Source organism: Theobroma cacao, chromosome 9 (assembly GCF_053813885.1).
Source record: "Theobroma cacao isolate CCN51 chromosome 9, ASM5381388v1, whole genome shotgun sequence".
Classification (NCBI taxonomy): domain Eukaryota; kingdom Viridiplantae; phylum Streptophyta; class Magnoliopsida; order Malvales; family Malvaceae; genus Theobroma; species Theobroma cacao.
In genome coordinates this window covers 40525825-40545583 of record NC_142647.1, presented here as the reverse complement: position 1 = coordinate 40545583, position 19759 = coordinate 40525825, and the positions used below count along the sequence as shown (strand labels likewise).

Below are 19759 nucleotides of genomic sequence, written 5' to 3'. Positions count from 1 at the left end.
GATACTTGATGATTGTGGTGTAGATGCTAAGTCTATGAAAGCATGAATTATGATACTTAGGCAAAATATTGAAGAAATGATTGATGAATTATTATGTTTAGAGTTTGATGGGATATTTGACTATATATTGAGTTGTGTATTGAAATTTTGAGGAATATGATTGTTTTGAGGTGTGGTCAAAATAGGGAATGGCTTTAAAGGTTTAAAATTGAACTTAGAAAGTTTGGAATGCAAAAATTTTACATTCTAGAGAAAGGGTATCGATACATTTACTAATATATCGATACATCTTGACAAGAAGAACAAGAGAAACATTCTATGAATTTTCTATCAATAGATTCAAGAATGTATCAATGGATTCGATAGATTTGAACTTGGGGACATTCTGTATAATTTGTATCGATACATTGTCTAAATGTATCAATAAATTTGAATTAGGGGACATTCTGTGAAAAAGGTATCCATAAATTCCTCCAACCTATCGATAGATTTCAAGGCAAAGAGCATTCTATTTGATTTCTATTGATACATTTCCTAATGTATCTATAAAAGTAAGTAAAATTCAAAGGAATGTATAGATACATGCATGAAAATTTACAAAAATTAAAGAGCTTTGGGTTATCCGCCCATTTGAAAACCAAAAGAGATAAAAGCTCTTTCTTTTGTTCTTTAAAGCTCATGTTCCCCATTGGCATTTTGGAGCTTGAGAAAGATAGTTTGGCATTTTGGAAACCATATTGGGGGTAAGATTAAGCCGTTTTACCGTTTGGTTTCTGATTTAATCAGTTGTAATGTGAAATTTGCGTTACTTCAACCTTAGTGATATTCCCTTTGAGTTTATTGGTAATTTGAAGTTTAAATTGGTGCTAAAAGTAAGCATTTAAGTGCTTTTAAATGTGGCAAAGAATTTATGTGCTATTAATTAAACTTGGATTGTAGTTAAGCTGTAAATGGTTGTGAGACGTTAAAGGTTTATTTTGAAACTAAGGGTTTAGCTTATGTATTTTGTCTAGGGGAAGTCAAAACTTCAAGTGTTATTGTGAGTTGAAATTCAACTAGGAATGAAGGGAAACACAACCTGTAGCTCATTGTGCACTTTAGGCTCATTAATGGAGGCATATTGAATTAAGGGTGAAAGCTGTTCAGGAACAAGAAGCATTTGATTAATGCTTGTGAGTAGGCTTTATTGTTTGAATGTTGGGATTAATGCATGTAATGCATCACGCATATAAATGCATTGCCATGGAACATGATTAGGTCAATGAATGCGTAGATAGATTATGCCTAAGTTGATGGATTTTTTATTTATGTTGATGCCTTTTTAATTGCTTGTTATGAGCCACATGGTAGCAATATGTTTGAATTGAATTGCATGTAAAACTTAGACTATGAGGTCTAGTTATGGTTGACATATGGACTATGAACTAGTGGCTTGTGCAACATTAAGGTTGACTGGGCTATCAAAAATTATGAATAAGATTGTGACACATATTCGGGAATAGTTTGTATATGATAATGACCTATTAAAGGATTATTTGTGTTTAACACATTTGATAAGTGGAAGCATGCATGAATTGATGTTGAATTGGCTAAGCATGTGAGGCTTATTGAGCCATGATTATTTGATGCGAATGGTATATATGTGGTGTTAATGGCATGATGGCCTTGAATGTGAATATGTGTTTTGTTTGATGTTTATGAAATTCCGGACGTGATTTGTTTGTGGTTGAGTGGAGTCTTTCCCCTCTGACTATGTTCTTTGTCAGTTTTTCCGACATTGAGTGTGATTTGACTCTCCACTAGTTGTTTCAACACTGAGCATAATTTGGCTCTCTACCAGTTGCTTTAGCACTATACATGATTTGACTTTGCATCGATTGCTTCAGCACTAAGCGTGATTTGACTCTCCATCAGTTGCTTCAACATTAAGTGTGATTTGACTCTCTACCAGTTACTTGGGTATCGTGTGTGATTTGATTCTCCATTAGTTACTTTGGTACTATGCGTGATTTGATTCCATCGACTGGCCATTGTATGCGTATTTGATTACGTCTAGGGAGGACCACTCATTGATTATGTTTTGAATGAGATGTTGTAATTTTCTTAATAACATGCCATAGGAAATAACCCCTATGATTATTGATGAATGAATGAGATGTGATCAATCTTCAATGGAAAGTTTTGAGGTAAGCAAAAATATGCTTGGTTTCACATATTGTGCTCCGGCAAACAATGGGATGCCTAATGAACTTAACGGCTTTTGAGGTAAGCCCTAAATTGATTTGTACTACTTATGGAGATAGATGTCTTGGTTATAGTTAATAAGAATGCCATTTGAATGATAATCATGGTGAGTCTTGGTATGTCAAGACGCATGCGTATATTATGATGATTCTTGCACACCTCATGTGTTGGAGATGTTTAGCTTGCAATTATGATTGCCTTATGAATTTGTTTTATTATATGTCTTTGCACAGTTTACTTTGATTTCTTTTGGCTCCCACTTATTGTGTATATGGATGACTCACCTTAATTAATTGTTGCCTTGTGTAGATAAATAGACTATGGGATCATGAATGGTTAGCATCGTCTTTTAGACAAATATTTTGGCATCTAGTAGGTATTCCACACTTAAGGAGTCCACTTCACTAAGTCTTAGTTTATGTCGTCTTCCGCTTTTGTTTATGGTTTTTGAATTATGTTAAATTTTGGAATATGTTGGCACTGCGCTGCTATTATTTTGTTTAAAGGTTGTATGAGACGAACCTACTATGCTAGCCAATGTATGGCTCCGCGAACATTGTGAAACATTGTTGTATCAATTATGCCAAGGGACAATGTTTATAAACTTAAAAGTTATGTTATAAAATGAAATTGTGATGGTTATATAAACCTATGGATTTTATGTATTGCATTTGACTTGGTTTGTCAGTTTTTTAGGTTTGCTCGAGTCTCTTAGGCTTCACCTATTAGACTCGTGTGTCGGTCACGGTCTTCTGACTTGGGTCGTGACAGTAGGTATCCCATACACTATGTCCACTTATTTGTTTTTAGATCGCTACTTCAACGGTGAAGTTAAAACTTTTATCATCTAATAAAAGGATAACAAATGGTAGGCTTTAAACATTTTGTCAAATTTATAGGCTAGAATAGTTTTGGTAAATAATTTTTTGGCAACATCAAAGTCATATAGATACTAAATAAAATATATTGACCACTTAAGTTTAAGAACAATTAATAAATTGTAATAGAGCTTCTTTTAATTATTGATAGTTATAAGTTAATAGTGCTTTTTAAGATCTAATTCAATATATGTATCTCATATATTACATTACATAACAAGTGTACGCTTTTAACATTTTATCATATTTATAACCTAAAATAATTTTGATAATTAAAGAATTGAAAAACTATAACTTCCCTATTTAATAGTTTATCAACAATTAGTATAGATTTTCTACAATATTACCATATAATTTACGATCAGATCATAAATGAATAAAATATTTATTAAAATACAAATATATGTAAAACATCAATTAATATAAAACAATGTATTTATTTAATAAATAAATAATAAAATTAATTTTTACTCCATATATCTAACAGTTGCAGCATTAAGCAGATGTTGTGCAACATTCATGAAGGAGGGCGTATTGAATTCTAGGGCTTTTCAGTAGTCTGGTTTGCGGCTTCAACAAGTTGGGTTCACCATTTTTAAGAGGTTCACTCGAGTTCCTGCGTGGGAGTGGCACACGCATCGGCACCTCCAAGCAAACGTGGGTCAGCATGATTCGCTAGAAGCAGGGGACTCCGTTCCATTTATAGGTTTTGAGTTCCATTTAGTAATATTGAAAAGATTTTTCGAAGTAAGTTTTCAGTTTTCTTATTTATTTAAAAGGTGAAAATTTTTGTAAATATAAAATATTTTACGGGTGAATGAAAAAAATTGTATTGAACAACATAAAATGTATTATGGAATCCATCTCACTTAGAAACTATTGCCTTCCCCTTGTGAGATTGATCCCACAAAGTAATAAAATAACAAATATAATTATTTTCCTTTTTTCATCTCTTTCTTTATTATTCTTTTTTTCAACAAAATATTATTAATTTTTCATTCAATTATTTTATAGGGATCATATCATTATAATTATTTTTACTAAGATACTACAATCTTCAATATAATACAAAACAATTAAGATCAATTAAAGAAAAAATTTATATAAAATAAGAAATAAGTTTTTCACATATGAAAATTTTTCCTTTTTTGTAATTTCTAGTTTATGATTTATTAACTTAACAACTTCACTAGTATAGTAATATGATGTTAACTAGTATAGTAATATGATGAGAAATAAATAAATAAAAAAAGTTAAATATTAATTATATATAATATTAGGTTAATATTGTTATGGTGTTATGATAAAAATTGAAGATAGGTCATGATAAAAAATATTATTTATAAGATGATTCAAATGAATAAAAACATTTTCAATAATTTATAAAAATAACAAAAAGTATTAAAATGTTTTAATAAAATATTTTACAAAAAAGGGAAAATTCTTACGCAAATTATTTTACGGTCATCAAGAGTTGAGTGTATTTGAATTAGGAAATAAATACAAACGGGAGGCTGGAAGTCAAAAATATAGAAGGGCAAATAGGTAATTTGAGTATGGGACTGTAGCCTATAAATCAAAAATAGAATCCCCGTGCAGCAGCATTCGCACTCATTTCGCGCTTCATGAGTTCTCTGTGTAAGCCTCGCTTAACTTCTCATCTCTGTCTTTCTCGTTTTCCATTTCTGGAAAACAATCGAAAAAACCCTAATCATTTCCTCGCATTTTCCCACTCTTTCTCGTCTTCAAAGCCCTAACTTTCCCTAGAAATAAGCACCGGCAATTTCATTACTTTTTTGTCTTCCAGGTCTCACTTCTGCTGATCATGTTGTTGTTCAAACTTTCAGCTTTCTTTCTTCATTTTGATTTTACAAATTGAACTATTTAATTATTTATTTTCTGTTTACTGTACTTATCCTGGAGTGGAAGAGTCTCGGATTAATTTTTTTCCTTTTATTAAAACCACTTTTAATTGATATATCCTTGAAGAGAGCTAGCTTTTTCTCAAGAACTTCGTCTCTCTGCCTTCTCCTGTTTAAGTTTCTTTTCGTCTTCTATTTTCTTAAACCTTTTTTTTTCCATAAGAAATGAAGATATTTTTCCAAAAATAAAAAGGAAAATTTGTGCAAAAAGTTTTTGAAAATTTTGTTTTAAAGCTTCACTCTGTTTTTACTGGATCGATCATCATAGTTTTCTCATTTTTCATTTGTAACAAACAGGCAGACATTGCCATCTAAGAGCTGCGGTTTTTGTGAATTTGTAAAATCTTGGTTCCATCTGTTAGCTTATGATTGTTGTAAGTGTAAATTCCAATATTTGTTGTTGTTTCTATATTTCCTTTTCGTAAGTAGTTAGAATTATGGCTTTGTCGAGCTTTAGCTTCTAGCTTTTAGTGTCTTGTATTGTGATTTCATAATTTTGGTAACCATTGCTTGTTGCTGTTCCAACTTGCTTATTAAAAATTAAACGATATATTTTTTTTGAAAAACAAAATGCATGATTTTTTTTTGAAAAACAAAATGCATGATTTTTTTTTGAAAAATAAAACCATAATGTTGGGATTGTTGTTGCATTTTAGTCAATTTTTCATTTTCTTTAACCAAATATGGCTTTGGTTTGTGCCATTTGCTTTTGCTTTTTAGCTATTTTTAGAGAGCAAACAAAAAGCAGCAAACGCAACAATCGATACGGAGCCTTACATGTTTGATTTGTTTAAGTTTTGATTGTATGAAAATTGTATACGGAGCCTTTTCCTGTTCCCCTTTTCTCTCTCGCCTATATTAGCTTCTGGTGTTTTAATACTATCTTTATGTCAATTTTGTTGCAAAATGTAGAGTTTATTTCAATTGTTTGAGAAGTTTTTGGACAAAGATGGTTCTTGCATTTCAAATTCATCTCCCTTTTGTAAAGAATGTGCTTGACTATATTCCTTTTTGTTTATTGAATTGTTTATACTCTAAGTTGCGGTATCCATCTTCATTTTTATGGGTGTTGAAGTTAATTTGAACCCATAAACAATCTGTTATATTCTTGGATTCTACTTCTTTGAGTGCATATTCTTCAAATTTATGGATACTTTATTGAGTTAACTTCTTTTTGTTGGTCAAAAAGCTTACTTTATTAATTTTGCTTGTTTAGCATTAGTAATACTTTAAATCAGTGAAAGACTAATTGCTCATATTTTTTCTTGTATAACAGCATGGGTGCTGGGAGGAAGACAGAGACATTTACTTTGAGTGAAAAAAAGCAACAGAGGTTGACCATTAATTGTAGCTTAACTGCCAGGAATCTCAGGAAGAGTGATCTTGCGGGGGTTATCTTTGGATGCAAACATAGTACACATGCAGAATGTTTTTCTAAGAAATTGTTTGGTTGGTTTGCTCTTCCTCATATTTCTTCTGCTTAGGAAGCACATGATCTATTTTTAAATAGCATATGTGCGTAGTTTCTCCGGAGTCTCATAAAGAAAATGGCATTCAATTTTTGAACAGGATTACCTGCTCCACATTATTCGTATGTAAAGAACATTGAACCTGGTTTGCCGCTATTCTTGTTCAACTATAGTGACAGGAAGCTCCATGGTATCTTTGAGGCTGCTAGCACAGGACAATTGGCTATCAATTCTTCTGCTTGGACTGCAGGTGGTTCAGAGAAAACCCCATATGCTGCACAGGTATTACTTGTGATTATACTATAGTTTAGAGTTGGTTATGATTGTCTTTCGAATAACTTTTTCTGCTCATTTGGTTAAAGTCTAGATGTGCAATTTATTTAATCTTTGCTGCATTTGTTTTGTAGGTTAAAATTCGAATACGCGTGCAGTGCCATCCCTTGCTGGAAGATCAGTTCCGGCCAATAATTGCAGATAACTATTATGAACCAAAGCTTTTTTGGTTTGAACTAGATCAGGCCCAAACAAACAAGTTGATATCTATGTTTTCATCTTCACCTATAACTAGTGCTTCCCTCTCAAAGAAAACTGAGAAGATGAGTGCTCAATTCAAAGCATTAAGGCCCCCAAATGCAAAACAAGAATGTGGTGCTGGAGAGACATCTGCTATAAAACTGGGGGTTTCTAATATGAATCTGGATAGCATGGGCGGTTCCACTTTGGATCCTAGCATTGGGCGTTCTTATTCTTCCACGGTGAGAAATATGAATACTTCTGATGCTCCTGCAACTCAGTCTAATGTAGGATGGTTCACTTGGAAAGATCCTAGTTCAAGAGAAGAAAGAGAACTGTATCCATGTTCAATTAACAATGAAGTCGCATCAAATCGTAAGCAGGATGGTGTTTACACAAATATAAACTGTGATAGCTCCTACCCTTGTGTTCTTAGATGCCCACAGAAAAAGTGGAGTGCTTTATTCAAAGAAGAAACTTGTTCTGGTGTGACAAAGGAAGTTGAAGAATTCAATCTGCCTGCTTCAGATTCACCAGATCTCTTTGATGGAGAACGGGAGTCTCCTTGTCTACCTTATTATTTGGATGAAAACAGTGAGGTTGTAAAAGCGTCATTAGATCTTGAGGAGTCTGGAAAATATGGTGAAGTTGCAAGTTTGAAACCAAATTGTGAAGTCTTTCAGTCTTCTCTTGTGACTGAACCAAGTACCTCTTGTCTTCAAAACTGTGAAACTTTACCCATTGCCGGGGAAATACAAGAAAGTGAATATTTTCAGTTAGCAGCTCCGGAGGCAAATCTTCCTTTTTCAGGCAAGGTCCATAATGAATGGAGCTCTTCATGCACATCACTTGGTTTGAAAGAAGAAAAACATAATTTGAAAGTTCCTCAAGAGGAGAATGCACTGGCATTACCTGGCGAAGATATGCTCTTTAAATCAGATTATAATTTTTCCTTGTTTTCATTTGTGTCTAGTGAGATAGTGCCAACACATAATCAGTTGAAAGACACTGAAGTTCAGTCAACTAATCTCTCTTTTCCAGAAGCAGCTTTGACCTCCAGAATAAACTCTTCTAGTATTGATTCTACAGTAGCCAAGGTATTTGAGCCACTCTATTGACTCTTTAACTGCTTAAAATATTTGAATTTCATTTTTATCTACTTACCCTTTATTATGCTGTGCTATGTTTCTGTAGTTGCTATTTGAAGTTGAGGAAATGAGGTTGTCTCAGTTCAAACAAGCCCAGAAGATCAATTCTTTAGAGCAAAATCTGGTATATATCTCATTTCTTAGAGTTGTTTCTTTTTAAACTATGCACTTTCTCTGACAGTTTCATATCATTGCATATGGTAGTTATGGGGTCATTGTTCTAACATATTGTTCATGGTTGGTCTCATATTTATTATTAATTAATGCTATTGAAACATGACACGCCCTTGTGAAACTTAGTGCTTCTCCTATGCTGCAAGTTTAAAGAACTAAAATGGCCTCCATTGTTATTGTTAGCTAGGCCAGAGGTGAAGGCAAATGGCCCTCCGAAAAGGCTCCTACTGTTATTTTTCACTTCCTATTTTCTAGTCATTAATTTTATATGTGTATTCTTGATGATTATGGTTGGATTCACTTAGGAAACTTACTTTTGTTTAATATATATCAATAAAGAAAACAGACTACTTTTATTTGTTATAGAGATGTAATGTTTTTGTGCAAAATGTTAAAGTAATATTCAAGTTGGCATGAAGAATAAAGGCAAAGAAGTGATTGTTTTATGTTATAACTATTTGCAAAGCATTTTATTAGACAATCATATTTAAAAGCTTATACCATATATATCATGTTGTCTTAATGTAAAATTTGATCTTGTTAAATGTCAAATGGTTCGTTTGATACTTCTTAAGATATGTATATGCCCCAACTCCCACCCAAAATAATTTATAGGTTTCACTCCTGAAGTAAGCCTCCTTTATGATGCCAATTAATTTGCATGAACTTGTTAGTGTCCTTGAAATGTTGCTTCAAATGCTTGGGTCAAAACCACTATTTATGTGTGCATGCAACACCCTTCATTGTTGAACATGTTGGGTATATGTTGGTCCTTTTTCCATGACTGTGCTGTATATAATTTCTTGTTTTAACTTCAAGTTTCTCAATATTTTTCCATCAAGACTTTTTACTTTTTTCTAATATGGTATGGTGTACTTGTTTCAAAAATTGTCAATATTGCTGCACTTTTTAAAGTTTGACTTTATTCTTGGCAACTGGCATCTTCTTCTTAGCAGTTTGTATTGGCGCATTTTGAAAATACAGGCTTTTGTTAGTATTGTTTTACCAGTTTGTATGAGTTCAGGTTCAAATAATAACATACAATTTTGGTTTCGATATCTGGCATTTTTAATATACTGGTCTTTCAAAATTCGTGTATAATTTTTAGCTTGATATTTGTGTATGCTTTAACTGGAGTAAGGACAAAAATATATATGCTGAGTTTCTTAAATAGTGACTTTGATGGGGATAGCAAGTTTGAAATAAAAGCAATTTGGCATTTCAGGTTGAATCCAGATTAGAAATCCAACAACTGAAAGACCAGTGCAGGATGTTGGAAACTGGGTTTGTGGCAAGGTGTGTTGAGGCAGATGATTTAGGAGAAGAGGAGTATCAGTCAGTGGATGACCAACCTTATCCAGCTTGTGATGGATCAATATGTCTGGTGGGAGGATTTGATGGTTGTTCATGGTTATCTGCTTTGGACATCTATTCTTCTTCACAAGACCTGATGAGAACCTGGACTTCAATGAGCTTTGTTCACTCATATGCTTCAGCAGCAAAATTTAATGACGAAGTTTATGTTTTGGGTGGTGTAGATGGTAATTTATGGTATGACACAGGTATGATTTTTCTCTTTGTGGCTTTTTAGTTTGTGTGAATACTTTCAATCTTAACAAGCTGATCATGCTACTGTGTTTGTTGTCCTTAGTTGAATCATACAACCCAGTAAGCAATCAGTGGACTAGTCATCCCCCATTAAAACAAAGGAAAGGAAGCTTTTCCGTACTTTCTTTAAAAGATAGCATCTTTGTTTTTGGAGGTGGAAACGGAGTTGAATGTTTCTCAGAGGTAGAAATGTTTGATCCAAACACTGGAAGGTGGATTCCTATTCAATCACTACTACATAAGGTATTTTTTAATGATAGCTTTATTTATTTATTTTTTTTGCTTCTTCTTCTTGCTGGTTGAAGTTGTTCTTGCTTTGAAAGCTTTAAAGAGAGAATTTGGCTTTGGCTTTCTCTCTTTCCTCTCTCTCTCTCTCTTTTACATCATGTTATTGGATGCTTGTATGTACTGATATATCCCATGCCTTGGGTTGCTTGCAATTAGTTGGTAGCTTATCAACTACAAAGAGGCTGATTACTCATTGTGGAGAAATATAAAACTCTATGTTGCTCTCTCTGTTTCTCATAAAACTTTAAGTGCTACCATCATGATATTAATTTTTCCTAATCTACTAACTAATAATACTTTTTTGTTTTTAAGAGATTTGCTCCAGCTGCAGCAGAAGTCAATGGGATACTTTATGTTGCTGGAGGATATAATGGAAAAGATTATTTGAAGTAAGTAGTTTTTTGTTGTTGATGGTCAGAGTTGTGCTCACATTCATTATTCATGTATATGATTATCCATGCAGAATCAAACATGCTAAGAGTTTTTTCAAAAAAGAAAAAAAGAAATAAAAACAAATTCTAAGTGTTTTACACCCAGAATTTACTCTTGTATTTGTAGCCTTTTATAATATGCATAGTATATTTAATATTATTCAAGATTAGCTATACCTCAACCTTTTTGCCCTCTAATGTGGCATTAGACCGGGGCTCTTCACTGCCCCCTGCCTTTTCTTGTGGGGCAAAAGGGACAGGGAGGAGGTGGTGGGTAATTGATGAAGGGCTGTTAAAGTGTTTCAGGTTATATACCTGCTTTAGTTGTGAAAATATATTGGTATGCTGATTTAAAGCCTTCCTATCCTTAAACATCTAAGTCACGCAGAGAGTCCTTGAACATCCATGACCATTATCCAAGCATTAGTTATAATGAAATTTCCAGTTCACTTTGTCCTGAACTTGCTACAATTATATTAATGGTACAGAATAGAGGTGTATGAACAGCCTGAGCAGTAATAGGAAAGTGGCAATGACTTGTTTCCTTATGTTTGTGAATATGCTTGTTTACCAATTTTTTACATCATATAATCCAGAAGGCCTTTTTTTGCTGTGAACTTTTCACCAGTTTCAATGGTTCTTGTTATATTGATGCATCAAGGGTCACTTTTTGATTTAAATCATTGACTCTTTGCTGAAGAGGAAAGGAATCATACCTCACATTCAGGTTCTATTGTATTTATCTGATGGGTTTAATTTCAATAGAAACGATGTAGTTATTGTAGGATTGAGTTTTGGGGGCTTGAAAGTAGGCAAGCAATAAATAAGAAGAGCATTCGGTAACTTGATTTTTTCCTATTGTGCTCAACTCATACACCAGGAGGTTGGTCTTTTCCATCAGTCATAGAGTTAAGCTTAGATTTTTATGTTTACTTAAAGGGAATCAGATTAAATATATAATAAGAAGTCAAAAACCAAATATAATGTCTTGTCTACGTTCTTTTGCCAATTATATATAGTCCAAACTGCTTTGGTCCTATATTCTTGGGCTTTTTTCATGATTGATTGACTGATATGTTTAATCTACTATCTCAGATCAATTGAGAGATTGGATCCTCGAGAACATTCATGGGAAAAACTTGAGAGCATGGCTACAAAGAGAGCGTGTCATTCATTGGTTGTGCTGAATGAAAAATTGTAAGTTGATTTTCTTGAGGTGGCTTTTGGTATGGGGTGATCACCCAACAACCAATGTGAACTACCCTTTGTGATTAGATCACCATGTTTGTTAAGAACTTGATGATCCTACATTGCAGTGATCTTAGATCACCGTAGTGATTAGATAAATTTCTTTAGGATCATCTAAAATTGAACTAAAAGGGTGAGAGAATTTTCTATTGGAGTGTGGTGATACATGAAATTAACTTACGGACAGGACAATTTTACCCTTGTAATTGTGCATAAAAAGATTGTATTTTCTTTGTTTTACAAAATTTTTGTTCTTTAGCAAATAATTGTTTTTTAATAGATGCAATTTCTTTTTTCTCATTTAAAGAGAATATATAATTTATAATTAAAAGTTTATTTAAGTTATTGACTTAAATTTAATATTTGTTGATTGCATATTTCAGTTATACCTTATCTAATAAAAATTAAATAATAGAAATATTATTTTTTAATATAATATTAAAAATATTGACTTTTAATTGTTATAACATGGTTATGTTGGGTATCTCATATTAAATGATTTTTGATTTCACGTGGTATCAAACATGGTGATTTTAGAATGCCATTGATAAAATTGTCATAGTAATAAAATCATTTAGATCAACATGGTGATCGGAGACTAATACCAAACAGTATCTGAATGCTGTCTTGATCATTTGTTTTTGCATCTATTTTCCCCTTAGATCTAGAGAACAATGTCCAGTACAAAAATTACATTACCTTTGTATCAAATTCTAATCATGGAAAATATATTTTTAGATATGCGATAGGTGGCTTTGATGGAACGAGAATGGTCTCAACAGTTGAGGTCTTCGACCCTCATGCTGGTTCATGGATGATGGAGGAGTCCATGCGCAATTCGAGGGGATATTTTGGCAGTGTTGTGATTAGAGATGAAATACATGTTATTGGCGGGCTGCAAGGTGAAGGGGAAGTTCTAGACAAGGTGCATAACTATCCCAAATTTTCCAGTTATAAATGTTAAAGAAATGGGGTTTCTTTAACATTTCCAAAATTTCATTGGGGTGATGACAGGTAGAAACTTACAAGGTTGGTCATGGGTGGCAAGTGAAAAATTGGAAGGCCATGGGGAAAAGATGCTTCTTCTCGGCGGTCCTTTTATAAGAAGGAATTGGTGTGCTTGCTTTTGTCCACACGTCCATGTTCATATGCGCAAGCTTAGTCTGTAAGTGGATATTAGTACTATTACGATGTGTAGTTTTGCTAATGTATAGAGATCTCAAGTAAAGGTGGGATAAGGTTTAAAGATCTTAAGCTTAGCTAACATGGTAAAGGTGGGATAAGGTTTAGAGATTAAGTTTGAGCTTGTAGTGTTGTCTTTCTTTTTCTTATAGACGACAAGCAGAGTAATGGGCAACTTTAACTGGTATTATAAATTGGCGACACTAAAAATGTACTAAAGTTAGTGTACTAACTTGTATGCCAAATGAATCTACAATTTCAACATGGTCAATGTTTAAACATGCTAATTTAAGTTGTAAGGTATGACAATTATTCATGTTTCGTTGCATAACATTGATTAATCCTTCCATTTTGAATTGCTTATAAAAAAATGTTTGTTATACCTTTTATGATACTTGCCAATTATTAGAAAGGTAGAAAGTAGTGCTAATGGAGTTTGTTTACAGTAAGGTCACAATATATAAGCTTTACTATAAAGTTAAAAAAAATCATGATATCACATTCAAAATTGAATGATATCATGAGAAATTGAAAAATATTAAAATCTAAAAACAACAAAGAAAATGATTAAACAGGTTGACAGGTGAATGGAAAAGTAATGTAAATATATTTTTATTTGTTTCATTCATTTAATAAAATGATAAATACTTTATTTTATCTATTTTATATTTATTTTTATTGATTTTTTCAAATAGATGTATAACAATTAAAAATTTAGTGTAATTAAGTCATATCTTACCTATTGTAATAAATATGTTTTTTTATTTTAGGTAATATTTTTTATTTAGTTATCAAATTATACAATAACAATCATAGTAATTAAGATTAACATTAATTATTACATTTTATAGGGTAAATTATTTTAAACAATAAGTACTGACTTTAGCAACATAGTAAAAAGTGATAGAAGTGATCATGTAAATAATAAATATTTTATCAAAAATAGGTAAGTGGTAGTATTTTTATTTTTCTTAGTTTTTAAAAATATATATACAAAATTTGAAAGTTTAAACAAATACATTAAATATTTGTTATTATTTATGTTTATTTTGATCTAAGAAATTAATATTTGTGTGAGTTTAAGAAGTTAATTTTTTTTCAAATACTTTTAAGTTTATTTGTTTATGTATGTTACTTATTTATGTTTAAACTATAATTAGATTATTTTTATTGTTACCTTCAAGTTCATCAAAATCATAATAATTTAGTTTAAATTGATTACGACACTTTTATTTATTTTACACCAAAAGTTATGTATGTTTATTCTTATTTTCTTATGTTTATGTTAAACTTTTAAATCTTTTATTTTGTAACATGAAAATTTTATTTACCATGTAAAGTTTTATATTTTGTTTAAGAATTCACGGTAGCTAGTTTGAGGGATAGAAATTATTTTAAAATATTTAAAAAACTAAATTTTGAGTATTCTATTGTGATAAATGATATTATTTTTCACCTTTATTCTTACACATCTATGTTAAGATTTAAAGAAAACTAGTTTCAATTTTAAGGTATATATTAGTTATTTATCTTGAAGTATTATTTGGCAATACTTGTTGTTACTTTTTACTATGTTTTAAATCATTATAATTTATTTTAGGTTAATTGCGACACTTCTTATCTATTTTAACTTAGATTTTATGCATTTTATCTTGTACTCACACGTTTACATTAAAATTTTTTAAAAAATTAATTTTTAACATTAATATTTTATTTTATTGTGAAATTGTATTTTTTTTGTAATAATTTTGGGGTAGTTAGTTTGAGAGACACAAATTATTTTAAAATATTTTTTAAAAATAAAAATTTTAGTATTTTATTTTACGATAAATAATATGACTTTTTATCTGAATTCTTATTTATTTACGTTAAACAATGATAAGGTTATACTTATTGTTACCATCCACTATGTTTAAAATCATTATAATTTATTTTAAGTTGATTACAATACTTTTTCTTCATTTTACATTAAATGTTACATTTTTTTATCTTTATATTCACATGCTTACGTTAAGATTTTTTTAAAAAAAGATTTTTAAATATTAACATTTTATTTAATTACGTGAAATTATATTTTTATATAACAATTTTGGCGACTTTATTCAAACTTTAGATTAAGACTTTAAGAAGGCTAATTTGAATATACGGTACATCTTACTTTGTTAACTATAATCAAGTTATACTTATTCTTAGAGGTGACCTAATGACTTAACATTTATCAATTGTCTAATAAAAAACAAAAATCAATGGATTATATTAAGGATTATAAATCCAACTATTGGTATCTGATAACATTAGAGTAAGATCGTGAAAGCCAAATTTACTGTTGAAGTTGCATAGTATGACATGAAATAAAGATGTGGACTTTGAAATGGGGCAAACAGTAGGAGATGGTCACCAATTGAATCATTACTAACCTTGACTTCGGCCTTGTGGTTGAGTTGCAGAAATTATGGTTTTTATCATAACCCTTAAGAGAAGAGAAAGACTTCACTATAAGTTTTTTTTTTTGTACCCTATAAAAAGCTGCATTTTTTTACTATGAGATGAACTATAATTTTCTAAACCACAAATTTGCAACTCAACTTAGTTGTCAAACTTGTTATCAAAAAGGAAAACAAGAAACTATGTCAAACTAAACCTCCCAGGTAATAACTGTGCAGATTGTGTTTGCATAGCGCTTCAAGCTTGTTAAACAAAACAGGGATACTAAGGTCTGATTTGAATTAAAATGAAGGATAAATATTAAAAAAAAATCCCAATAGATCATAAATATAAATAAATAAAAGCTCCACGGTTAGCATTAGTCTCTAAATCAAAATCCAACTATGAATTTCATACAAATCATTAAAAAAGTTATATAGAGTTCATTAGTTCATTAATTTCTTTAAGATTTGGTAAATTTAAAAAGCACTTGATCAGATTAAATTGCATAATTGCAGGTGCTGGGTAGTCTTATTTCTCATAAACTTTAAAGAACTTTAAGTTGAAATTGTCAAATTTTAACTGTAATTGAGATCTCCTTGAAAAGAGTTTAATCAAGTGTTGCGCACCATTATCTTTTATTTCGGTCATTTAAAATTCTATTGAGTCAAGACAAACTAATAAGAGGTTGTCTTCTCTCATTTGGTAAACTCTGATCCAGTGCCTAACACTTCAAACCTGATAGAGATTTTTCTTTGAGAACCACCAATATTTAAATGTTTCATCCTAGTTTTGCTTTTCATGAGACAATGTCAACAATATAGGATTTCAAAACCCCTCAGCTACTTCACTAATTGAATCTACAATGGTAGGACATCTCTTGGACATTTAGTATTTATGAGTAACCAGACTGTGATGGCTAACGGGAACTTGAAGAAGGAATGCCAGATATATGATTGCATTCTTTGCAACAAGGAAGAGGCTGTTCTAGATGTGTGATTTGCAAGTATTGAACTTATTAATCTGCAATCTCTCAATGGTGATAGAACTGATCTTGAAATCTAAATATATTTTCTTGGTGTTTTCTTTGGTCCCTTGGGCATTCAAGATTCCAACTTTGTAGAACTCATGGTGATTAGAAATGCAGTCCAATTATTTTCTTCTTCATCATTGGTTGGTACGAAGCAATTGATCATTGAGTCTGACTATAAGGGAGCATTGTCATAGATATGTAATGTTGAGCTAAGGCCATGGGAAAGATAACATTTATTAAATGAAATAGATAGCTAGAGCAATTTAATCGGTGACATTGTATTTTTGTCTATACGCCTCGTGAAGTCAACTTTTTTGCGGACTCTCTTGTCAAATTTGGAGTAGATCATACAGAGATATTTTACACATGGTGGTAAAGTTTGATTCATGTTGGGTATCTTTTATTTTTCTGAACGGTTCCAGATTTGTTGAGTCTGTTGAGGAGATGTTGTGTTGTTTTCTCACCTATGGTATGTTGTTGTGTGTTCTTCATGGGGAGCTGTGTTGTTTTTCCCCTATGGTTCGTTGCAATGTGCCTTATGGGGTGTTGTGTTGCTGTATGGGGTGCTATTTTGCAGTTTCTGTTCTGATCTCTTCTTGTTGATTGGTATCAGTTCGATACTTAATAAAATTATTTCTGATTGAGCAGAAAAAAAAAATACAATAAGTGCGTCTACAAAAACTGAATTAAACAAGGGTCTCTAAACCCCTTAATTTTTCTCTAAAAAGGAACCTCCATAAATTTATAGGGAGCAGGAAACATTTGAAGAACTACTTATTATTGCCCCAATTCAAACCATATCTGTAGATAACCATCAGCTTATCAGTAGCCCTTTGAGGATGGTGGTGACATGTAATAATAGGGAGGAGTCTTGGCTGGTGGAGCTGGTGAATTATAGTGGAATGGAGGATGCTCATAGTGAAATGGGGGTAGGTAAGGAGGCTTGTAATGGTGGGAAGGAGGAGGTAATGGAGATGGTGGTGGTGGTGGTGATGGAGAGGGAGGAGATGATTTATAGTGGCATGGAGGTGGAGGAGAGGGTGATGGTGGTGGAGGAGACTTGTAATAGTATGGAGGGGGAGGTGATGGTGAAGGAGGTGGTTGGGATGGTGATGGTGGTGGTGGGGATTTATAGACATAAGGAGGGGAAGGTAATGGAGATGGGGGAGGTGGGGACTTGTAAATGTATGGAGGATGTGGTGATGGAGATGGTGGTGGAGGAGACTTATAGATATAAGGAAGGGGTGGTGGTGGAGATTTATAGACGTACGGTGGGCATGGAGAAGGAGAAGGATGTGGTGGGGACTTGTAGACATTTGGAGGAGGTGGTGATGGTGATTGTGGAGGTGGAGATTTATAGACATATGGAGGAGGAGGTGATGGTGATGGTGGTGGTGGGGAATTATAGACATAAGGAGGTGGCAATGGTGATGGTGGGGGTGGAGACTTGTAAAAATATGGAGGCGGCAGTGAGGGTGGTGGAGGTGGAGGGGATTTATAGACATAAGCAGGAGGTGACAATGGAGATGGAGGGGGTGGAGATTTGTAAGAATATGTAGGAGGTGGATATCTTAGAGGGGGTGGTGACTTATAAAAGTATGGGGGATGCCAAAAATGCTTTGGAGGGGATGGGGAGTTGTGGTATGGTGGGAACCATGCATGCTTTGGTGGTGGAGACTGGTACTTGTATGGTGGGTAATTGAAGTGGTGTTCTGGGTAGTTGGCTACCACAGTGGTGGCTACAAGGCAGAATGCCAAAGCATAAACCAGATGAGGCCAGAACCCTTGCCATCCTTCTGTTGCCATTCCCAGCAATTTAGCTCTATTCGGTTGCCTGATAATGCTGATTTGTAGTCCTTTTTATAGTGTTTCCTTGAATCATTTGTGGCAAAGATATGCTCGTTCAATGTGCATACCAGGCTGGATTAAGGACTTTAACATGTTGTTCCAAAGCTCATGTCAACTTAAATGTACTAATTACTATCCTTTTTCAAACTTGTACTTTGTGGTTTCCCACTACATCGTAAACAACTGTTGAGATGCTATACGGCTGGATGATAAACCCTTATGCTCGGCTCTTTTTGCTTGGTAGAGTTGATATAGTGAACCTTCCAGGTATTGCTCGTGCAAATTTTTTTTCTTTAGTTTTATATATTACCTATATATATTTTTTGCTCAACCAATGGGATTTATTAATATCACTGAAAAGAGTAGCAGGCAATGAGCCAAGAGGTTTGCTTGAAGGAAGTTTGCATATAAACATGAATAAAATAATTTTTTTTCTTAAAAAAAAGAGAAGACCAAGAAGATAACACTGAAATCAGCAGCATGAAATACAACTACACCATAATGGCAACCGCATAACAGCATAAAACTTGAAAAGCTGCTTTACAAAATCATCTCTATAGTCTCAAAGTAGACATGTTTTTTTCTTTTGAAAGGCCTTTAAGCAAACATGTTACTGATTAATACATATGAGAATCGGGTTTGTACGTACACCATAACAATAAAAACTATCTCAAACCAAGACTCATAATTATGCTTAAAATTTTAAGTTAATGTATCGATTTTTCATTAAGGAAATTTAAGTTAATAGATTAAGAGTTAAAAATAATTATAATACCGATTAAATTGAAATGTTAAACTGTCTTACATTTTGTCCGACTACTCATAAAACGTAATATTTACCACGTTCATGATATTGTGCGTAATCTGATAATCGAAATCAGATGAAACAATATTATTCAAAACAAATAGGTTACGAAATAAGCATACAAATATGCATATATGTGTGTGGCTGCTTATGTTTGTTGATGAGGCGGTGAGTTGGTGGGGTGGGTTGTTTCCAACTATGTAGCAGAGATCTCTTCAAGTTTGGGCATAAGCGAGTTCAGACTCAAAAAAGCAAATATTTATTTTCGAATGCCAAAACCGCGTTCAGCTCAAACAGGGAAGTGATGCTGATGATTAAGAAGCACGAAAGTGAAAGAAAAACCCCCCCAAAAGTCAAAGTGCTTGCTAGCTTTCCTCAAATGTATCAGTATCAACTCTTACCTGTTAATGTTTTCTCCATTTTTGCATGCAATTTGCTTTAGATCTCTGGGAATAATTTGTCTTTATTACAAGAAACTTGTCACAGATTTTTTTAAGTTACGCCTTGACTGGAGCTATTGTCGGTGGGAGAATGCAAGTTGAAG

The 19759-nt window shown here is 32.6% G+C and overlaps 2 protein-coding genes across 2 annotated transcripts; one reads left to right on the top strand and one right to left on the bottom strand.

Moving 5' to 3' along the window:
- Positions 1-5292: 5292 nt before the first annotated feature.
- LOC18589806 (uncharacterized) lies at positions 5293-13383 on the top strand. The gene is made up of 11 exons (XM_018126697.2): positions 5293-5418; positions 6321-6493; positions 6614-6795; positions 6921-8123; positions 8221-8298; positions 9574-9910; positions 10000-10199; positions 10557-10633; positions 11771-11872; positions 12662-12848; positions 12938-13383. The coding sequence occupies exons 2-11, from the start codon at positions 6322-6324 to the stop codon at positions 13025-13027; spliced, it is 2628 nt and encodes an 875-aa protein (XP_017982186.2). The 5' UTR covers positions 5293-5418; position 6321; the 3' UTR covers positions 13028-13383.
- A 3800-nt stretch (positions 13384-17183) lies between these two features.
- On the bottom strand, positions 17184-18403 carry LOC18589805 (uncharacterized). Its single transcript, XM_007014942.3, has one exon. It carries the CDS (start codon positions 18366-18368, stop codon positions 17385-17387), a length of 984 nt encoding a protein of 327 aa, XP_007015004.3. The 5' UTR covers positions 18369-18403; the 3' UTR covers positions 17184-17384.
- Between the last annotated feature and the right edge of the window lie 1356 nt (positions 18404-19759).